The sequence below is a fragment of the Rhea pennata genome, chromosome 29 (genome assembly GCF_028389875.1).
Source record: "Rhea pennata isolate bPtePen1 chromosome 29, bPtePen1.pri, whole genome shotgun sequence".
NCBI lineage: Eukaryota > Metazoa > Chordata > Aves > Rheiformes > Rheidae > Rhea > Rhea pennata.
This window is the reverse complement of record NC_084691.1, coordinates 4,430,545-4,448,551: the sequence shown is the minus strand read 5'-3', so window position 1 is coordinate 4,448,551 and position 18,007 is coordinate 4,430,545. Positions and strand designations below refer to the sequence as shown.

Genomic DNA, 18,007 nt, shown 5'->3' with positions numbered 1-18,007 from the left:
TGCCCCCCTGTGCCCCTCTAGGAGCCCTCTAGACCCCCACGTCCCCCCCAAAACCCCCGAGGTGCCCCCCGTGCCCCTCTAGGAGCCCTCTAGACCCCCACGTCCCCCCCAAAACCCCCGAGGTGCCCCCCGTGCCCCTCTAGGAGCCCTCCAGACCGCCATGTCCCCCCCCAAAACCCTGAGGTGCCCCCTGTGCCCCTCTAGGAGCCCTCCAGACGCCCACGTCCCCCCCAAAACCCCTGAGGTGCCCCCCGTGCCCCTCTAGGAGCCCTCTAGACCCCCACGTCCCCCCCAAAACCCCTGAGGGGCCCCCCGTGCCCCTCTAGGAGCCCTCTAGACCCCCACGTCCCCCCCAAAACCCCTGAGGTGCCCCCCGTGCCCCTCTAGGAGCCCTCTAGACCCCCACGTCCCCCCCAAAACCCCTGAGGTGCCCCCCGTGCCCCTCTAGGAGCCCTCTAGACCCCCACGTCCCCCCCAAAACCCCTGAGGTGCCCCCCATGCCACTCTAGGAGCCCTCTAGACCCCCACGTCCCCCCCAAAACCCCTGAGGGGCCCCCCGTGCCCCTCTAGGAGCCCTCCAGACCCCCACGTCCCCCCCAAAACCCCCGAGGTGCCCCCCTGTGCCCCTCTAGGAGCCCTCCAGACCCCCACGTCCCCCCCCAAAACCCCCGAGGGGCCCCCCTGTGCCCCTCTAGGAGCCCTCTAGACCCCCACGTCCCCCCCAAAACCCCTGAGGTGCCCCCCGTGCCCCTCTAGGAGCCCTCCAGACCCCCACGTCCCCCCCAAAACCCCCGAGGGGCCCCCCTGTGCCCCTCTAGGAGCCCTCTAGACCCCCACGTCCCCCCCAAAACCCCTGAGGTGCCCCCCGTGCCCCTCTAGGAGCCCTCCAGACGCCCACGTCCCCCCCAAAACCCCCGAGGGGCCCCCCTGTGCCCCTCTAGGAGCCCTCTAGACCCCCACGTCCCCCCCAAAACCCCTGAGGTGTCCCCCGTGCCCCTCTAGGAGCCCTCCAGACGCCCACGTCCCCCCCAAAACCCCCGAGGGGCCCCCCTGTGCCCCTCTAGGAGCCCTCTAGACCCCCACGTCCCCCCCAAAACCCCTGAGGTGTCCCCCGTGCCCCTCTAGGAGCCCTCCAGACCCCCACGTCCCCCCCAAAACCCCCGAGGGGCCCCCCTGTGCCCCTCTAGGAGCCCTCCAGACCCCCACGTCCCCCCCAAAACCCCTGAGGTGTCCCCCGTGCCCCTCTAGGAGCCCTCCAGACGCCCACGTCCCCCCCAAAACTCCCGGGGGGCCCTCCTGTGCCCCTCTAGGAGCCCTCCAGACCCCCACGTCCCCCCCAAAACCCCCAGGTGCCCCCCCCGAACCCCACAGACCCCTTAGGAGCCCCCAGGAGCCCTCCGGGACCCCCCCCGACCCCCATTTCCCCTCCTCTGCCGCCCCCAAGTCCCCCCGCCGCGGTGACCCGGCGCGAGGTGAAAGGTCACCGCGCGGTCGTGGGGGTGGGGGGGATGCACGCGAGCCGTGGGCTTCCGGTCACGTGGCCGTTGCTGGCGGAAGTCGGCCGGCTCGCGCCGGGCGGAAGCGGGGCGGTGGCAGCGGCGGCGGGGCGGGCCGGGGGCCATGGAGGTGGGGGCCGGGGGGCAGGGGGCTGTGCCGGGGGGCTGTGCCAGGGCCGGTACCGGTACCGGTACCGGTGCCGCGGCTCTGGGCCCGCTCGATCTGCCCCGTGTCTGTCCGTAGGGTCCCGGTCCGGCCTCGGAGAGCCCGGCGGAGCAGGGCCCGGCGGCGCCGGAAGGTGAGGGCGGGAGTGTCCGGCGGCCTGGGGGGCCCGGGGGTCTGGGGGGGGCGGGGTCTTGTGGGGTGTCCCGGGGCTCGAGGAGGTGCCCCATAGATCAGGATGGTTCTGGGCCTTAGAGCAGGTGTCCTGGCGTTCGGGGTGTCTCATGGGTTTGGGGTGTCCCAGGTCTGGAGCATCTCATGGGTTTGGGGTGTCTCAGGTTTGGGGCATCCCGTGGGTTTGGGGCATCCCAGCTTTGGGGTGTGCAGGGGCTCTGGGCTACCTATCCCGTACTTTGGGATGTCCCAGGGCGCTGGTTTAGGCTATCCCGTGGGTTGGGGACTCTCAGGGTTTGGGGTGTCTCCTCGCTGGTGAGGGGTGCAGGGGGCACTGTGGCCCCTCACGCTGCCTGTCCCCCAGGGGAGTCCCACAGCGGAGTCTACAGCGGCTTCATGAAGTCTCACTGCTGCTACGACTTGATCCCCACCAGCTCTAAGCTGGTTGTCTTCGACACCTCCCTGCAGGTGGGCTGGGGCCGTGGGGCGGTCCCAGGGCTGTCATCCTCCAGCCCCAAAGACTTTGCCACCTTCACCAGGTGGAGGGACCTGGGCAGTCCCGAGAGCCTAGCTCCCCTGCCAGGCACCTCAGCCCTCCCCTGATGTCCTTCTGCGTGCCTGGCTGCAGGTGAAGAAGGCCTTCTTCGCGCTGGTCACCAACGGCGTGCGGGCCGCCCCGCTGTGGGACAGCAAGAAGCAAAGCTTCGTGGGTGAGCGAGGGAGCGGGGCAACGTGGGGCGGGCAGGCTGTGGGTCGCAGGCAGGACCTCACTGCTCACGCCGCTCTTCCCCCCAGGGATGCTGACCATCACTGACTTCATCAACATCCTGCACCGCTACTACAAGTCCCCGATGGTGAGGGGTCCCTTAGCCCTCGCTGCCTGGCTCCGTTCATCTTGTACGTGTCTGAGGTGGCTGCGATTGATTCCTGTTTTTTCTTTTCTTCCGTGCCTAGGTGCAGATCTATGAGCTGGAGGAGCATAAAATAGAGACGTGGAGAGGTAAAAGGGCCCGCTGCCAGCCTCCTGCCCCCTGAGGCCAGCCTGGAGCCCCCCGGCTCCATGCCCCGCATCCCCGCGACACTGCCTGCACCCTCAGTGTCTCCTCTCCCTGCAGAGGTCTACTTGCAAGACTCCTTCAAGCCACTGGTCTGCATCTCCCCCAACGCCAGGTACCCGCGGTGCTGCTGGGCAGGAGGGCGCGTGGCCGGCAGCGTCGGCGCCTCCGCGCTGCTTGGCAGGAAGGGTTTTGTGGCTGCTGCTGGCTGGGAGCTTTCTCTGGGCCCCTGCCCTCTCCCTGCCTGGCCTGGGCTCCTCTTGCAATCTCTTTGTGCGGCCCCCATCTTCCCTTCATCCTCCTCAGCTCAGACCTGTGCAGCACTGCCTGGGCATGAGGACGGAGCGCAGGCAAGCGCTCACTCCCTTCCTTTCTGTCCCACAGTCTCTTTGACGCCGTCTCATCCCTGATCCGCAATAAGATCCACCGCTTGCCCGTCATCGACCCTGATTCGGGCAACACGCTCTACATCCTCACTCACAAACGCATCCTCAAGTTCCTCAAACTCTTTGTAAGTCCCGTCTCCCCCCGCGTGCCGTGGTAGCAGGAGACGAGCCAGCCCCGGGCGGTACCAGGTAGAGGGTCTCCAGCGCGCTGCGGGGGCACGGCCCTCGGCACGCCGGGGGAGGGTGCTGAGCCTGCGGGACTGCGTCGCCCACCTCCGCTGCCCCCGCCAGCGCTAGCTCCTCTGCCCTGGGGTCCCGCTGGGCCCTGCTCCACACCCAGCGCTTTTTGCTTTCACTCCTAGGACCAGGCCCCTGGCCCCCCTCGAGCCGCGTCGGCCGGGGGCAGCCGGAGCCAGCAGCGCCGTGGGGCCTGGGGAGCGCCAGGCCGAGCCAGCATCAGCACTGTCCCCCTCCCCGTCCCCTGCAGATAACGGAGGTCCCAAAGCCTCAGTTTATGGCCAAAACTTTGGGAGAGCTACAGATCGGCACCTACAGCAACATCGCGATGGTGCGGACCAGCACGCCGATCTACGTGGCTTTGGGGATCTTCGTGCAGCACCGCGTATCTGCTCTGCCCGTTGTCGATGATTCGGGTGAGGGTCGGGCCTGGCGTGTGGCACAGCGTGCGCGTGCTGTCCCCTAACTGCCGGCCCGGGGTCTGCGGCCTGCCCGGAGCCCCGGGAGAGGAGCCGCCCGGGAGCTGGGCCCCACGGACACCTCGCGCCAGCCCTCTCTCTCCCTCCCCAGGGCGGGTTGTGGATATCTACTCCAAGTTCGATGTCATTGTAAGTACTGGGGGGCAGTGAGCTGGGGAAGGGGGCGCAGCCCGGGCCGAGGGGATCCCCTTTCCACGGGGGCCGTGCGGGGGGGCGCGTGGTGGGGCGGGTGCGGGCTGCGCTCGGGCCCAGCTGCCTCCGCAGCACCTCTCCCTGCCCCAGAACCTAGCGGCCGAGAAGACTTACAACAACCTGGACGTGACGGTGACGCGGGCGCTGCAGCACCGCTCCCACTACTTCGAGGGCGTCCTCAAATGCTACAAGCACGAGACGCTGGAAACCATCATCAACCGCCTGGTGGAGGCCGAGGTAACCCGTTCCCTGGGGCGGGCCGGCGGCGCGGCGCGGCGCTCCGGCTTGGAGGGAGCGGGGCTGGGGTCCCCGCGCCCGCCTGATCCGACCCCCGTGTCCCCCTCCCAGGTGCACCGGCTGGTGGTGGTGGACGAGAGCGACGTGGTCAAGGGGATTGTCTCTCTCTCGGACATCCTGCAAGCCCTGGTTCTCCCGGAGGGTCCCAAGCCCTGAGACGGTGGTGGGAGGGGACCCAGCCTCCTCCCTGTGGCCCCCGCTCTCCTCTCCTGCTGCGCTGCGCCCCCCCGCCCCTTCCCCAGCGCTGGTGGGGCAGGCCGGGCGGGGGGAAACCCACTCACCAGCAACATCTAGCAATAACCTGCAGCTGCAGGGCAGCTCCCGCCGCGGCGTAGCCCTCCGCTCCCGGCCCTCCCCCGTGCCGGAGAGCCCGCAGCGCCCCGGGCTGAGCCGCGCTGGGGCGCAGGCCGCTCCGGGGAGCGTTGGCTGGGCTGGCGGGTCGCTCTGGGCGGCCGGCCGGCCCCGCCGGGTGTCACGGGGCCCTGAGCCCGCTGGGGAAGGCGCTGCACGGAGCAGCTCCCAGAGCCGGGGCTGAGTTTGGCCCCTCTCCGTGCTGGCGTCAGGCCCTGCTGACCCTCGTCACCCTCACCCAGCGGCTCCCTCCACGTGGGCTTTTACCGAGTTTGGTTTTAACTGCCCTCACTTCGCTCCGTCCGGCCCGGGCTGCCCCCCTCCCCTCCACGTGCCTCGTCTGCCCTTTATTTCCGCGCGCCCGCGGGGTGTCCCTTGCCAGGGCCACGTCTTTGCCCGTCACTGCTTGTGTGTGGAGAGAAACCGTAATAAAACACAGACCTGGCACGTCGTGCGCGCCTTGCTGCAGCCCCGCCGAGGCACCGCTGCCGGCCCCTGCGGCGGCTGGGTGGGGGGCTCCGGCCCGGCTCCGGGTGCAGCCGCAGCGGGGCTCTGCCCCCCTGGGGACACGGGGAATCTGCTGAGCTGGCCCAGACCCTAAATCCCTGTTTGTTCCGCCTGTGACTTTTCTAAAAGGCCGAGACTGGGGACAGGACAGGGACTGGGGACAGGGCCAGAGCCGGGCACCCAGCACGGCGGGGGGACGGGGCTGGCAGCAGCGAGCGGGGGTGAAGGGGAAGGCAGGGGGCTGGCGGGGGTGCGGGATGCCTGGGACCCCGCTGAGCGCTGAGGGGAGGCCCGGTCAGCTGCGGTGGCACCCGGAGCGGCGGCGGCAAGGGCTGGGGGAGGCGCGAGGCCCGGCCCTGCTGAGCGTGGCACATTCCCGGCCCGGGGGGAGGCCGGGCCGCGGGCGACCCGGAGCCCCGAGCCGCCGGCTCCCGTCAGTGCTGACGTCTGGCCCGGGACCCGCGGCAGCACGCAGGGCACTGGCCGTCGGTGCCAGGTGAGAGCCGGACGGGGGGCAGCGCTGGGGGCTGGGACCCCGGCACCTGGGACCCCGTGGGGCTGGGGGGTGCTGCCAGGGGCAATTCCCAGGCCCCGGGGCGGTAGCTGGGGGCTGATGCCGGGCTGGTGCCGGTGCCGTTGCCATGCCGCCGGAGGGTTGCTAAGCTCCGCTCGGAGCCCGCGTGGGCTGCAGCGCTCGGTGCCAAACCCGGCAGTTTTGCATGACTTGTCACGGGGGGGGGGGAAGGGATCCCAAGGGCCCCCCCCCCTTTATTCACGGGACGGCTCGCGGCACTGGGCACCCGGCCCCCCGTGGCGGGCAGCAAACGCGGCGGCCTGGGCTGCCCCGGCAGGTCAGTGGGCTCGGGCAGGCCGTGGCCCGCTGCCCCCAGCCTAGTGGCACTGGGGGGGGTGGGGAGGCAGCCCCGAGGAGCTGCAGCCTCCCACGGGGGGGGAAGGGGGGGCTCACCCACGTGCGCCCCGGGGCGACACTGTGCACGTGCGCCGGTGCCTGCGTGTGTGTGCACAGAGCCACGGCGGGCGGGCGGGCGCGTGGCTACGCCGAGCACGCTGCTCTGCGCCGGCCCCCGGCACGCGCACCCCCGGCCCGGCCGGGCCCCCCGGCACCCCCGCCTCCCCCCCGGGGCTGCCCCCCGCCTGGGGCCATGCTGGGCTGCCCCGGGCCGCCACAGCCGGGCGCCGGACGCCTGCGGATCTGCGAGCGGACCAAGCTGCTGGTGGTGGAGATCAACACGGTGTCTTGCTGCAGCCCGGAGGCGGGCATGGCCGCGGGGTGCCGGCCCGCCGTGCCCTGGACCTACCGGAGCATCGCCGGCGAGTACGCGTGAGTGGGGGGCCAGCGCGGGGAGGGGGGGGCGGCGCGGGCCCCTGCCCCGCTTGGGCCGCCCCACGGCTGCGCCGCCCCTCTCTGTGTTGCAGGTACCTAGAGAAGCGCTTCGTGGCGGAGCTGGGTCCACCCCGGCCGCCGGCTGAGCCCCCGGTGCCCCCTGGCCCCCCCCGGCCCTGGGTGCTGCAGGACTCCGCCAGCCGCTCCCCGCTCGGGTGCCACCCTCGGCCCCGGGGCCGGGGGCTGCCGCTGGGACCCGGCACCCCCCGGCCGGCGGAGGTGCCGGGGGGCAGGCTGGGCCCCCCCAGCTACGAAGCCCACATGCTGCGGGTGGCCCAGGCCCGGCGGCCGGGCCCCCCGCCCTACGTGTCACCCCCTGCCTACGACGCTCCCCACCGCACCCTGCGGCCCCCCCCACCCCGCCGCAGCCCCCCGCCCCGCCGCGGCCCCGCTGCCCCCCCAGCCCGCTGGAGCCACACGCTGCCCTGGGCGGCCACCGAGGCCCGGCCGCGGCGGCCCCCCCCGGGCTGGGGCCGCAGCCAGACGCTGCCCCGCGCCGCGGCGGCTCGTGGCCCCCAGGGGCCGGGGCGGGCGCCCGGGGGCCACTTCGTCATCGACGCCACCCGCGTGGTGGTGCGGGCTGAGTACGTCCCGCCGCCCCGCCGGGAGCAGGTCCGCTACCTCGGGGGCAGCCCCCCGGCGCAGCCCGACGAGCCCCCGGGCCGGCCGGCGCCGGGGGGGCCCGGGCAAGGCGCCGCGGCGGCCGCGGGCTCGCCGGCACCGGGCAGCCCGCGGCGGCGGGGGGGGGCGGCCGGCTCGCCGGGGCGGCAGCGGCGGCCGCCCTACGCCCGGCGCCCGGCGCTGTACGCCCAGGACTTGCGGGAGGCGGTGTCGCGCATCCGGCGGCACACGGCGCCCGACTCGGACTCGGAGGCGGAGGGCCGGGGGCCGCGGGGCGCCGGGGGCTGGCGCCGCTGCCGCGAGGCCCTGGCCTACAGCAGCAGCAGCAGCAGCAGCCTCGAGGGCTCCGGGGCGGCTGCCTGCGCCTAGGGGCGGGGCCTGTCCCGAGAGGGGCGGGGCTTGGAGGGGCGTGGCGCCAGGAGGGGCGGGGCTTGGTTGGGTGTGGCCCGCGAGGGGCGTGGCTTGGCAGTTCCCGCGGGCTGGGCTGTGACTGTAATAAAGCTGCGGAGATCCCTGTCCCCTGCCTGGGTGGTGCCTGTGCCGTGGGGACTTGGGGGGCGGGGAGGGCTCAGCACATTGGGGACATGGGGGACACACGTGACGGTCACGTATGGGGACGGGGCTCAGCACTGTGGGGACACAGGGGGACACACGTGACGGTCACATGTGGGGACGGGGCTCAGCGCATTGGGGACACAGGGGACACACGTGACGGTCACGTATGGGGACGGGGATCAGCACTGTGGGGACACAGGGGGACACACGTGACGGTCACATGTGGGGACGGGGCTCAGCGCATTGGGGACACAGGGGGACACACGTGATGGTCACGTATGGGGACGGGGCTCAGCACATTGGGGACACGGGGGGGACACACGTGATGGTCACGTTTGAGGACGGGGCTCAGCGCATTGGGGACACGGGGGGGACACACGTGACGGTCACATATGAGGACGGGGCTCAGCACATTGGGGACACAGGGGGACACACGTGATGGTCACATGTGGGGACGGGGATCAGCACTGTGGGGACACAGGGGGACACACGTGACGGTCACATGTGGGGACGGGGCTCAGCGCATTGGGGACACAGGGGGACACACGTGATGGTCACGTGGGGATGGGGCTCAGCGCATTGGGGACTCGGGGGGGACACACGTGATGGTCACGTATGAGGACGGGGCTCAGCACATTGGGGACACAGGGGGACACACGTGATGGTCACATGTGGGGATGGGGCTCAGCGCATTGGGGACACGGGGGGGACACACGTGATGGTCACGTTTGAGGACGGGACTCAGCACATTGGGGACACATGATGGTGACACAGGGTGACACATGGGCACCTAACAGCAACGTGGGGCGTTGGGGGTCCTATGCGATGGCCACGCAGGGGGACCCAGCTCAGTGTGGGGGACGGACACGGGGACCCCTGTGCTGGTGACATGGGGGGGACATGCAGGGACGCGCATGATAGTGGCACAGGGGGACACAGAGGGGGACACGGCTCAGAGCAGCAGGGACATGCTGGTGACGTGGGGGGGCACGCAGGGACCTGTGGGATGGTGACACGGGGGGGATACAGAGACATGTGTGCCAGTGTCCCCAGTGTCGCCAGTGTCCCCGCACCCCTCCCCCCAAGAGCGGGCCCAGGCGTCCGGCGGGGGAGGGCGCCGGCCCCGCCGGGTCCCCGGTGGTGACCTGGTGACGGCGCGGCAGGGCGGCCCCGGGGCGGGGGGGACACCCCGTGGGGTGAGTCACGGGGGGGCGGCCCCCCCGCCGCCGCCTCTGAGTCACGCCGCGGGGGGAGGATCCCCGCGCCCAGAGGAAACCGCACGGGGAACGTGTCCAATTTGCACGTTATTTAAAACCGGCCCCTCCCGCGCCCCCCGCGCCCACCCTGTCATTACGCCGCGGCCGCGGCCGCCGGGTCACGGCGCGGGGCAGCGCGGGGGGCCCAGGCGTCCGGGGCCTCCGCGCCCCCGGGGGGAACCCGCCGCAGCGGGGCTGCCCCGGCCCCCCCGGCCGGCGCGGCGCTCCCACGCGCGGCGCGGGGCCCCCGCGGCGGCGCCTCTGAGTCACGCCGGTAAATATAGCCCGGGGCACGGCGCGGCTCGGCGCGGCTCGGCTCGGCACGGCACGGCGCTGGTGCCAGCTGGGGGGACCCACGTTGTGACGGGAGGATGGGAACCGCAAGTGCCGACCATAGGGCACCCGCATTGCCCCGCGATGGGGACCCGGGTGGCAGCTGTGGGGCACCCCCATTGCCCCGCGATGGGGACCCCGGGGCCGTGCACCCCAGTGGGACACCCGCAGGCTGCGGGACCCCCCCGGCCGGCGCGGACGGCCCCAGCGGGGTGACCAGACGCGGAGGAAGGCGCTGCGGCCCTTTCCATGCTCCGCTCCAGCCCAAACCCCTCCCGCTCCCTGCTGAGAAAATGACCTTCTAATTCGGGCTCCGGCTGGCGCCAGGGCCGCGGCCGCCCCCCCCTCCTTCCGCCCCCCAAAACCGGGAGGCGCTGGGCAAGGCGGCGGCAGGGGCGGCTGGGCGCAGGGACGGCGCGGGGACCCCCGGCCAGGGCAGCTGCGAGGCGTGGGGCGGCGGGGCCCGCGCGTGCTCCCTGCGGGGTGTGCACACGTGTGCAGGACACGCGGGGTGCGTGTGTGCAGAGGCAGGCTGCCGGGGGCACAGGGGTGTGTTTGTGTGCGCGCACGTGTGTGCAGGCTCCGTGGGCAGGGGGTGCATGCGGATTGCATGGTCTGTGCGTGTGCAAGTGCAGGCAGGTTGCCTGGGTGTGTGCACACATGCAGGCTGCTGCAGTGGGTGTGTTTCTGGGTGTGTGCACACGTGCAGGTTGCACGGGGGGGGGGGGGTTGTATAAGTGTGCGGCCGCAGGTTTTGCAGGCAGCCGGGTTTGTGGGGGTGCGTCAGAGCGTGTAGCCTGCCGTGATCAGTGTGTGCAGTGTGGTGGTGCCTGGGTGTGCGCGTGCATGTGCAAGTGCAAGCACATAGGCATTGTGTGTGTGTGTGTGTGTGTGTGTGTGTGTGCGCAAGCATGCAAGGTGTCCGCATGCACGTGCTCGTGCAAGCCTGCAGGCGGGGTGCGTGTGCCAACATGAGGAGCGTGTGTGCACGTGTGCAAGCCTGTGGGTCTGCTGCTACGTGCACACGTGCAGGGGAGTGTGCACACGCGTGCAGGGTGTGTGGGGGGGTGTTGCACAGGGCCGGGGAAGGCCCGGCATTGCCGTGTCCCTGCCAGGACAGGGGACAGCGCGCCCGGGGGCACCGTGGCTGGCAGAGCCAGGGGCAAGGGCAGCCGCGGACACTCGTGCAAGGCGCGGGCGCTTGTGCAAGGCGCGGGGCGCTTGTGCAGGGCCCCACCGTGCCCGGGGCGGGGGTAGGAGCGGGCCGGAGGTGTTCGGGGGCCCCTGCCCGGCACGGGCCGCCGGTGCCCCCCGGCCCGGGGCGCTGCGCCGCCCGCGGCCGCCAGGTGTCGCCGTGCAGCCGGTCAGGCCCGGGGGCACCGGGGGGCACCGGGGGGCACCGGGGGGGGGGGAGGCTCCGGGCTCCGGGCTCCCGGCCCCGGCGCACGGAGAGGCGAAGGGACGGGGCGTCCAGCCCCCGCAGCGGCCCGCGCGCGCACCAGCGCCGGCCGAGCACCTGCCAGCCGCGGCCCACGCCGGCACCCGGTGCAGCCCCGCGGCGGCAGCGGCCACGGCGCGCACACGCTCCGGTGCAGCCCCGTGGGAGCACCGACCACGGCGCACACACGCTCCGGTGCATCCCCGTGGCGGCACCGACCACGGCGCACACACGCTCCAGTGCATCCCCGTGGCGGCACCGACCACGGCGCACACACGCTCCGGTGCAGCCCCGCGGCGGCAGCGGCCACGGCGCGCACACGCTCCGGTGCAGCCCCGTGGGAGCACCGACCACGGCGCACACACGCTCCGGTGCAGCCCCGCGGCGGCAGCGGCCACGGCGCGCACACGCTCCGGTGCATCCCCGTGGGAGCACCGACCACGGCGCACACACGCTCCAGTGCATCCCCGTGGCGGCACCGACCACGGCGCACACACGCTCCGGTGCACCCCCATGGCAGCGACCATGGCACACACATGCTCCGGTGCATCCCCGTGGCGGCACCGACCACGGCGCGCACACGCTCCGGTGCACCCCCATGGCAGCGACCATGGCACACACATGCTCCGGTGCAGCCCCGCGGCGGCAGCGGCCACGGCACGCACACGCTCCGGTGCAGCCCCACGGTGGCAGTGGCCGTGCGGCCGGGCCGGTGCCTCGCGTGCCCGCGGCCCCGGCTCTCCCAGGCCCTGCGGAGGGCCGGGAAGGCGGCGGCGGTGTGGGGGGGGGGGAGCGGTGAAAGCCGCATTGTTGCGCGGGGCTGGAGTCACAGATAATTACCTCAATTAGTTACAATGGAAGAGTAATAAATACAGGCTTAGCGGCTCCTACCCCACTGCGGCTTCTCAGATTAATCCAGCCCGGGCGAGCGGAGCTGAAAGGAGTGATGGACAATTCATTAAACTCGCCAAATGCCGCACAAGGCACCCGTGAAGGCCGGCGTTAGCCCCCCGGCGGCTCCGGCTTTGTCCCTAATTGTTCGTCTCGGGCATTGGTCACCTATCGGGGAGTGGGTGACGGCGACGGTCCCCCCGGGGCTGGCATGCCCGGGGATTAGAGGCCAGGCCTGCCACCGTTGCTGGGCGCGCTGGCCCCGCGCCGGAGGAATGTGGCGGCCGGGGGGGGGCGGCCGGCCGGGGCGGGCGCCCGGCGGGGCGCGAGCCCGCGCCGCCCGGCCGCGGGGGGAAGCCGGGCCCGGCGCTGGCGGCGCGGGGAAGCGCCGCTGCCGCAGACCGACGGGGCGCGGGCTGGGGCGAGGCGGGGGGATTCCCAGCGCTAGGGAAGCGCCGACGCCGGCACGATGCCGGGCACGGAGCTGTGCCGTCCTGCACGCCTGGGCACGGTCCCACTCCTGCCCTGCACATCTGGGCATGATCCCGTCCCTGCTCTGCACATCTGAGCATACTCCAATCCCCCCTGCACATCTGGGCACGGTCCCACTCCTGTCCTGCACATCTGGGCATGATCCCATCCCTGCTCTGCACATCTGGGCGTACTCCAATCCCCCCTGCACATCTGGGCACGGTCCCACTCCTGCCCTGCACATCTGGGCATGATCCCGTCCCTGCTCTGCACATCTGAGCATACTCCAATCCCCCCTGCACATCTGGGCACGGTCCCACTCCTGTCCTGCACATCTGGGCATGGTCCTGTCCCTGCTCTGCACATCTGGGCATGCTCCAATCCCCCTGCACATCTGGGCACGGTCCCACTCCTGCCCTGCACATCTGGGCATGGTCCTGTCCCTGCTCTGCACATCTGGGCATGCTCCAATCCCCCTGCATGTCTGGGCACGGTCCCACTCCTGCCCAGTGCATCTGGGCACTGCTTCTCCACATCTCACACATCTGGCACTGATTTTCTCCCCAGGCTGCACATCTGGGCACTGCTTTACCCCATCCCGTGCTTCTAGGCACTGCTGCATCCCGCCACCCAGCATTATTCCTTCCCCGCTCCTGCACGTCGGGGCTTTTCCCCCACTCGCCGCAGCTGGGTGCCGGTGGTGCCAGGGCTGCCTATGGCCTGGCCAGGGAATTGAGGCCACCACGGAGCCGCCACCATCCCGCCTGGACCCCGTGCCGGGAGGATCTCCGCACCCTGGCGCTGCCCGGCCCCACTCGGCGCGTCGCCTCGGCCCCGCAGCGGCCGCCGGTGCCGGGCGCTGCACGTCTGCCGGCCCAGCCGCCCGGCCAGCCCCAGAGGGGCCGGTGGCCGGCATCCAGATGTTGCCCTGCTTCCCAGATGTGACGGGCTCGCTCCCCGGAGGCGGGGCCGGCGTTTCCCAGTGCTGGCGCTGCCAGCAGGGCTATTTCCAGCTCCCGGGTGTATTTATAAAAGCCGGGGAGGTTTTGCACCCTGCAGCCGGGCGGCCGGGCACGGCGCCCATCCAGCGCCCGGGGTGCCCCTGCCTGCTGGGGGGTCGTGGCTGCCCGAGGTGCCGAGTGGTCACCGGCGCACAGGAAAAGCTGAGTAACAGAGGTGACTTATAAGAATGTCATTATCTATATTCCTGACTCGCTACCACAGGAAAACAGGCTATTTTCATGCCCTATGTGTGTGCAGAATTTAGCAGGCAGATAACTCCCGGCAGACGGGAGATGCTCGGAGGGTTATTTCGGGCTGTGTTCCTTTCCAGTAGTTTTTTCTTGCATTTCTTTATTTTATTTCACCACACCAGGGAGTGTTTTTACCTTGGCACGGACAGCAGGACCTCTGGGGTTTTTTTCCCCCCGCCTCCTTTCGCTCGAAACATCAACATTTCCACTATCGGCTCCGGGGGCTATTTCTGGCCGCGGAGTCATCCCTTCGTGTCCCACAGACTTTGATGCATGTTGCCCCGAGAGGCCCCGCGCGAGGTTCCTGGGACCCTGTGCTGTGGCCAGGCGCTGCCGGCGGATTTGAGGGCTGGGGTCCCCGGCAGGGCTGGGATCCTCCCCGGTTCTGGGGTTTTGCTGTGGCAGAAAAGCCCCAGGATTTGCCTGAATTGGTGCTTGGGGTTTGCAGCCCATCGCTGCACCCGGCCAGGGCCCGATGGCACTGAATCGGGGTGCAGCCCGCTGCTGGCGGGCACCGTGCCCGCCCCCGTGGGATGCCATTCCTATGGGATACCCATCCTGGAGAGATACCCATCCTAGTAGGATGCCCTCCCTGGTGGGATACCCATTCCCATGGGATACCAGCCCTGCTGCAATACCCACCCTGCTGGGATGCCCATCGTGGGGGGATGTCCACCCTGGCGGAAAACCTTTCCCATAGGATGCAGAAGCCACCTCTGATGGGATACCTGCCCCGAGAGCACACTCTCCCTGGTGAGATCCCCACCTCAGGGGGACCCCCATCCCCATAGGTGCCATCCCTGATGGGATCCCCGCCCTGGGGGGACCCCTGTCCCCATAGGTGCCATCCCTGATGGGATCCCCACCCCGGGGGGACCCCCATCCCCATAGGTGCCATCCCCAATGGGATTCCCGCCCCAGGGGGACCCCCATCTGGGGAGCACCCACCCCAGGGGTTTCCCACTGGCGGTTACCTGCTGGCTGCAGAGCTGGCCGCCGTGGCTGTTCCCAGCGGCCGAGGGCCGGCGGTAACCTCTGTGCCCTTCCCGGCTCCCCTCCTCCCCCGGAGCCGAGGGGAGCCGTCAGCCCCGGCCGGGAGCGGTGATGGACGATGCTCATTCCTTGTCTGCCGTCTTGTACCTCCCGTGGCCACTACCGGCCCCCGGCCCCAGCGACACCAGCCCCACCACCCCCGGCAAATTCCAGGGCCGCAGCCCCGCAGCCCAGGCGCCATGGTGATGGCCACACCAGCCTCGGCGGGGGACACCCGGGCGGCAGCAGCAAGGGCGGGCGAGAGACGGGGCACTGCTGGGAGAAAGGAGGTCTGCACGGAGCGGGGGGGATGGACGCACTGGGGGGATGGACGGAAGGATGCGGACGGCAGAGGGGACGGCTGGATGGGGTCACTGGCCAGATGCAGAGAGGTGCGTGGAGGAAAGGCTGGAGAGGTGGATGCACAGACGGGCGACAGGGTGGACGGTGGCTGCCTGGCTGGGGGCAGCATGTCTCCCCCCCCAAATGGTCCCCATGTCCTCCCACCACCCCAGAAAGGCAAGAGGGCAGGACTGATAAAAATAGATCCTTTATTCTTCCCTAAAGGCTATCAGTGAAACCTGTAACAAAGCATTATTATTATTAATTATTAATTATTATTATTATTATTATTTTTAATTATAAAAAACAGGGCCTGGGGCCAGCGAAGCGCAGGGGCGGAGGGGCCCAGAGGGGCCAGGCCCGGCACCAAACCGTCCACAATAAATATTTTATTTACAGCGAGAAGGAAACCCTGCAGAGCCGGCAGCGGCCCCCGGGGCGGCCGTGACCGCGCCGTGCACCGGGGAGCCCCATCCCCGGGGGCGCAGAGCCACCCGGGCTCCTGCCTCTGGCCGGGCAGCCGTCATCGGGGGCAACGCAGACCCCCTCCGGGGCCGGGCAGGGTGCCGGCGGCTCCCCGGCTCACAAGCACTCGTGCAGCACTTGCGTGTTGGTGCAGTTCAAGCAGCTGACGTGGCAGCACCAGTGGAAAGTGCAGTTGCAGCGCTCGGTGACCCGCTGGGTGCGCGTGCGGTACCCGCGCCCGCAGCACAGCAGCTCGCAGCCGTCCAGGCCCGGCGAGGAGCTGTTGCAGAAGCGCCCGGCCGTGCCCGCTGTGCCCGTCTTCCCGCTGTAGGTGCAGAAGTTGGGCGACTTCTCGAAGTAGACGAGGTCGTGGGGCGAGGGCGGCTTGTGCGCCGGGTTCTCGGGCTCCAGGTGGTGCAGCTCCACCCGCGACGCCCGGTTGCTGCCCTTGTTGCCGTAGATGACCCGCGAGGCGCCGTCGAAGCGGTCCTTGAGGAAGTCGCCCACGGCGCGGAAGGTGGGCAGCCGCATCCAGCACGTGCGCACCGTGCACGAGCCCGACATGCCGTGGCACTTGCATTCCTGCCGCATCTCCGAGAACACGGTCTGCCGGGACACGCGGGGCACGGTGAGCGGTGAGGAGGGAGCAGCCCTTCGTCCCCGGCACCCGAGCACCCCACCGCGCTCAGCCCTCCCCACGCAAAAAAAAATAAAGGCTCTGTCGCCTGCAAGGGGGGGATATTGCAACCGCAGGCGGCTCTGTTTTCCCCCACGGCTGCCGGGGCTGCAGCCGGGGCACCCGGCCGCACACAGCCCTCACCATGCGCCCGGCCTCGTTGTTGTGCAGGTTCATGAGGAAGCGGAGGTCCCGGCCCTTCTCGCTGGAGTCCACGAACTCCCTGCCGAAGAGCCGCCCGAAGTCGATGTTGTCGCTGCAGCCGCCCCAGTGCCAGTCGGGGCCCCCCGGGCCGCGGCGGCGGTAGTCGCAGGTGCACGACTCGATGGAGCCCTCCGAGCAGGACCGCGCCACCGAGTGCGTCACGCCGGCGCTGGTGATGGCGAAGATGAAGGCTGTCTCCCGGCAGCCTGCGGAGGGGAGCGGAGGTTTTGCAAAGTGCACAGAGGGACCGTGCCAAGCTGATCCTGTCCTGCAGGGTCAGCAGCACCTAGGGGGGCAGGCGGGACCCAGGTGTGAGCCCTGATGTTCACCCAGGGGCTACCCAGCACCACCCTCCCAGTGCCTCAGTTTCCCCTTTGGCGGGGGGGTGTGGGGGGCTGCTAGGTGCGCGGAGGGCCCGGGGTGCCCTGCACCGCCCCGCGGCCTCACCCCGGTTGACGATTTTGCCGAAGATGTTGGGCCCCTGGGAGGTGGGGCAGTTCCAGCGGCGGTTGCGGAACTGCCACTTGCACTCCTTGATGGCGCTCTGGAGGCCGGTGCTGATGCTGTGCAGGATGCCGGGGTTCTGGCGGATCAGCTTGCGCTGCTTGCGGCTCAGCAGCTGCAGGCTGGGGTCCAGCACCAGCTGCACGTTCTTGGAGTCGGTGAGCAGGTTGGTGGAGGAGGCCACGTTGATGATCCCCCTGCAGCACGTATGGGGGGGTCACGGGGGTTCGGGGGTGCAGAGAGGCTCCTGCCGCCCCACTCCCCTCCCTGCTCGGCAAGCAGGACCCAGGAGTCCTGGCTCACAGGTCTCACCTCGATCCCCTCTCTTCACTCACAGCCAGGTCCCCAAGGGGACAGGAATGGGCAGAGCCCATCCTGGCCCTTCTCCGGTATCCGGGTCCCTTCCTTGTGGGGACCCCCCCCCCCGGCTGCTTCCCCAGCCCGACCTGGTGCAAAGCCCCAGCCCGGTGGGCAGCAGCGCCCGCCAGCCCGGGAGCCTGTCAGTGCCGGGCAGCAGGACGCCCCGTCCCACCTCCCGCCCCCCCCCCCCACCCCGGGCTCGGCTCCAGCCCCCCCCCCCCCCGACGGGGCGCACGTCGCAGCGGGCATCCCGGGCTCCCCCGGCTCCCCGGCCCCGGCCCGGCCCCGGCCCCGGCCCGGCGGCTCCGTGACGGACTCACCACCATCGCCCGCTGTTATTCACCGCCAGCGTGTTGGAAAGGGAGGAAAACGCCAAAACCCACAGCGTCCTCAAGCCTAAAATTAATGCGGCGGGTCGCATGGCTCCGGCGGCGGGGGAGCCCGTCTGCAGGGGCCCGCGGGGCTGAGTGCGAGGGCGAGCGGCCGCCGGGGGTATTTATGGTGCCGCGGAGCCCCCGGCCCGGCCGCTACATCCACGCGTGTTTCCGGACGCGCGGGGCGCGGGCAGGGCGGGCGGCTCCGCCGAGGGCGGCCGCGGGGGGCACGGGGCCGGGGCCCGCGGCGCGGAGGCGGGAGGTCCGTCCACGGGGCCCGGGGTGCTCGGGGCGCTGCTGCGGGGGCTCCGTGCGCGGTGCCGGTGCCCGGTACCCGGGGCGCAGTGCCGCTGCCCGGAACGCTGTCGCGGGCGGGTGGTGCGCGGTGCCGGTGCCCGGTACCCGGGGCGCGGTGCCGCTGCCCGGGGCGCTCTTGCAGGCTGTCGGTGCGCGGTGCGCGGTGCCCGGTGCCGGTACCCGGGGCGCTCTT

The 18,007-nt window shown here is 70.9% G+C and overlaps 2 protein-coding genes across 3 annotated transcripts; one reads left to right on the top strand and one right to left on the bottom strand.

Moving 5' to 3' along the window:
- Window positions 1-1,554: 1,554 nt before the first annotated feature.
- Window positions 1,555-5,275, top strand: PRKAG1 (protein kinase AMP-activated non-catalytic subunit gamma 1). 2 transcript variants are annotated; one of them, XM_062597307.1, is made up of 12 exons: window positions 1,555-1,626; window positions 1,741-1,795; window positions 2,198-2,301; window positions 2,462-2,543; window positions 2,629-2,687; window positions 2,788-2,833; window positions 2,949-3,003; window positions 3,273-3,399; window positions 3,762-3,927; window positions 4,082-4,119; window positions 4,273-4,419; window positions 4,531-5,275. In XM_062597307.1, exons 1-12 carry the CDS (start codon window positions 1,621-1,623, stop codon window positions 4,633-4,635), a joined length of 990 nt encoding a protein of 329 aa, XP_062453291.1. In that variant the 5' UTR covers window positions 1,555-1,620; the 3' UTR covers window positions 4,636-5,275. The 2 variants fall into 2 exon arrangements, with proteins under 2 accessions (XP_062453291.1, XP_062453290.1); XM_062597306.1 differs by having other exon boundaries at window positions 2,417-2,543.
- Window positions 5,276-15,181: 9,906 nt separating this feature from the next.
- Window positions 15,182-17,726, bottom strand: WNT1 (Wnt family member 1). The gene is made up of 4 exons (XM_062597301.1): window positions 17,464-17,726; window positions 16,727-16,980; window positions 16,220-16,485; window positions 15,182-16,005 (listed from the first exon to the last, which is right to left on the bottom strand). Exons 1-4 carry the CDS (start codon window positions 17,562-17,564, stop codon window positions 15,517-15,519), a joined length of 1,110 nt encoding a protein of 369 aa, XP_062453285.1. The 5' UTR covers window positions 17,565-17,726; the 3' UTR covers window positions 15,182-15,516.
- Window positions 17,727-18,007: the final 281 nt, after the last annotated feature.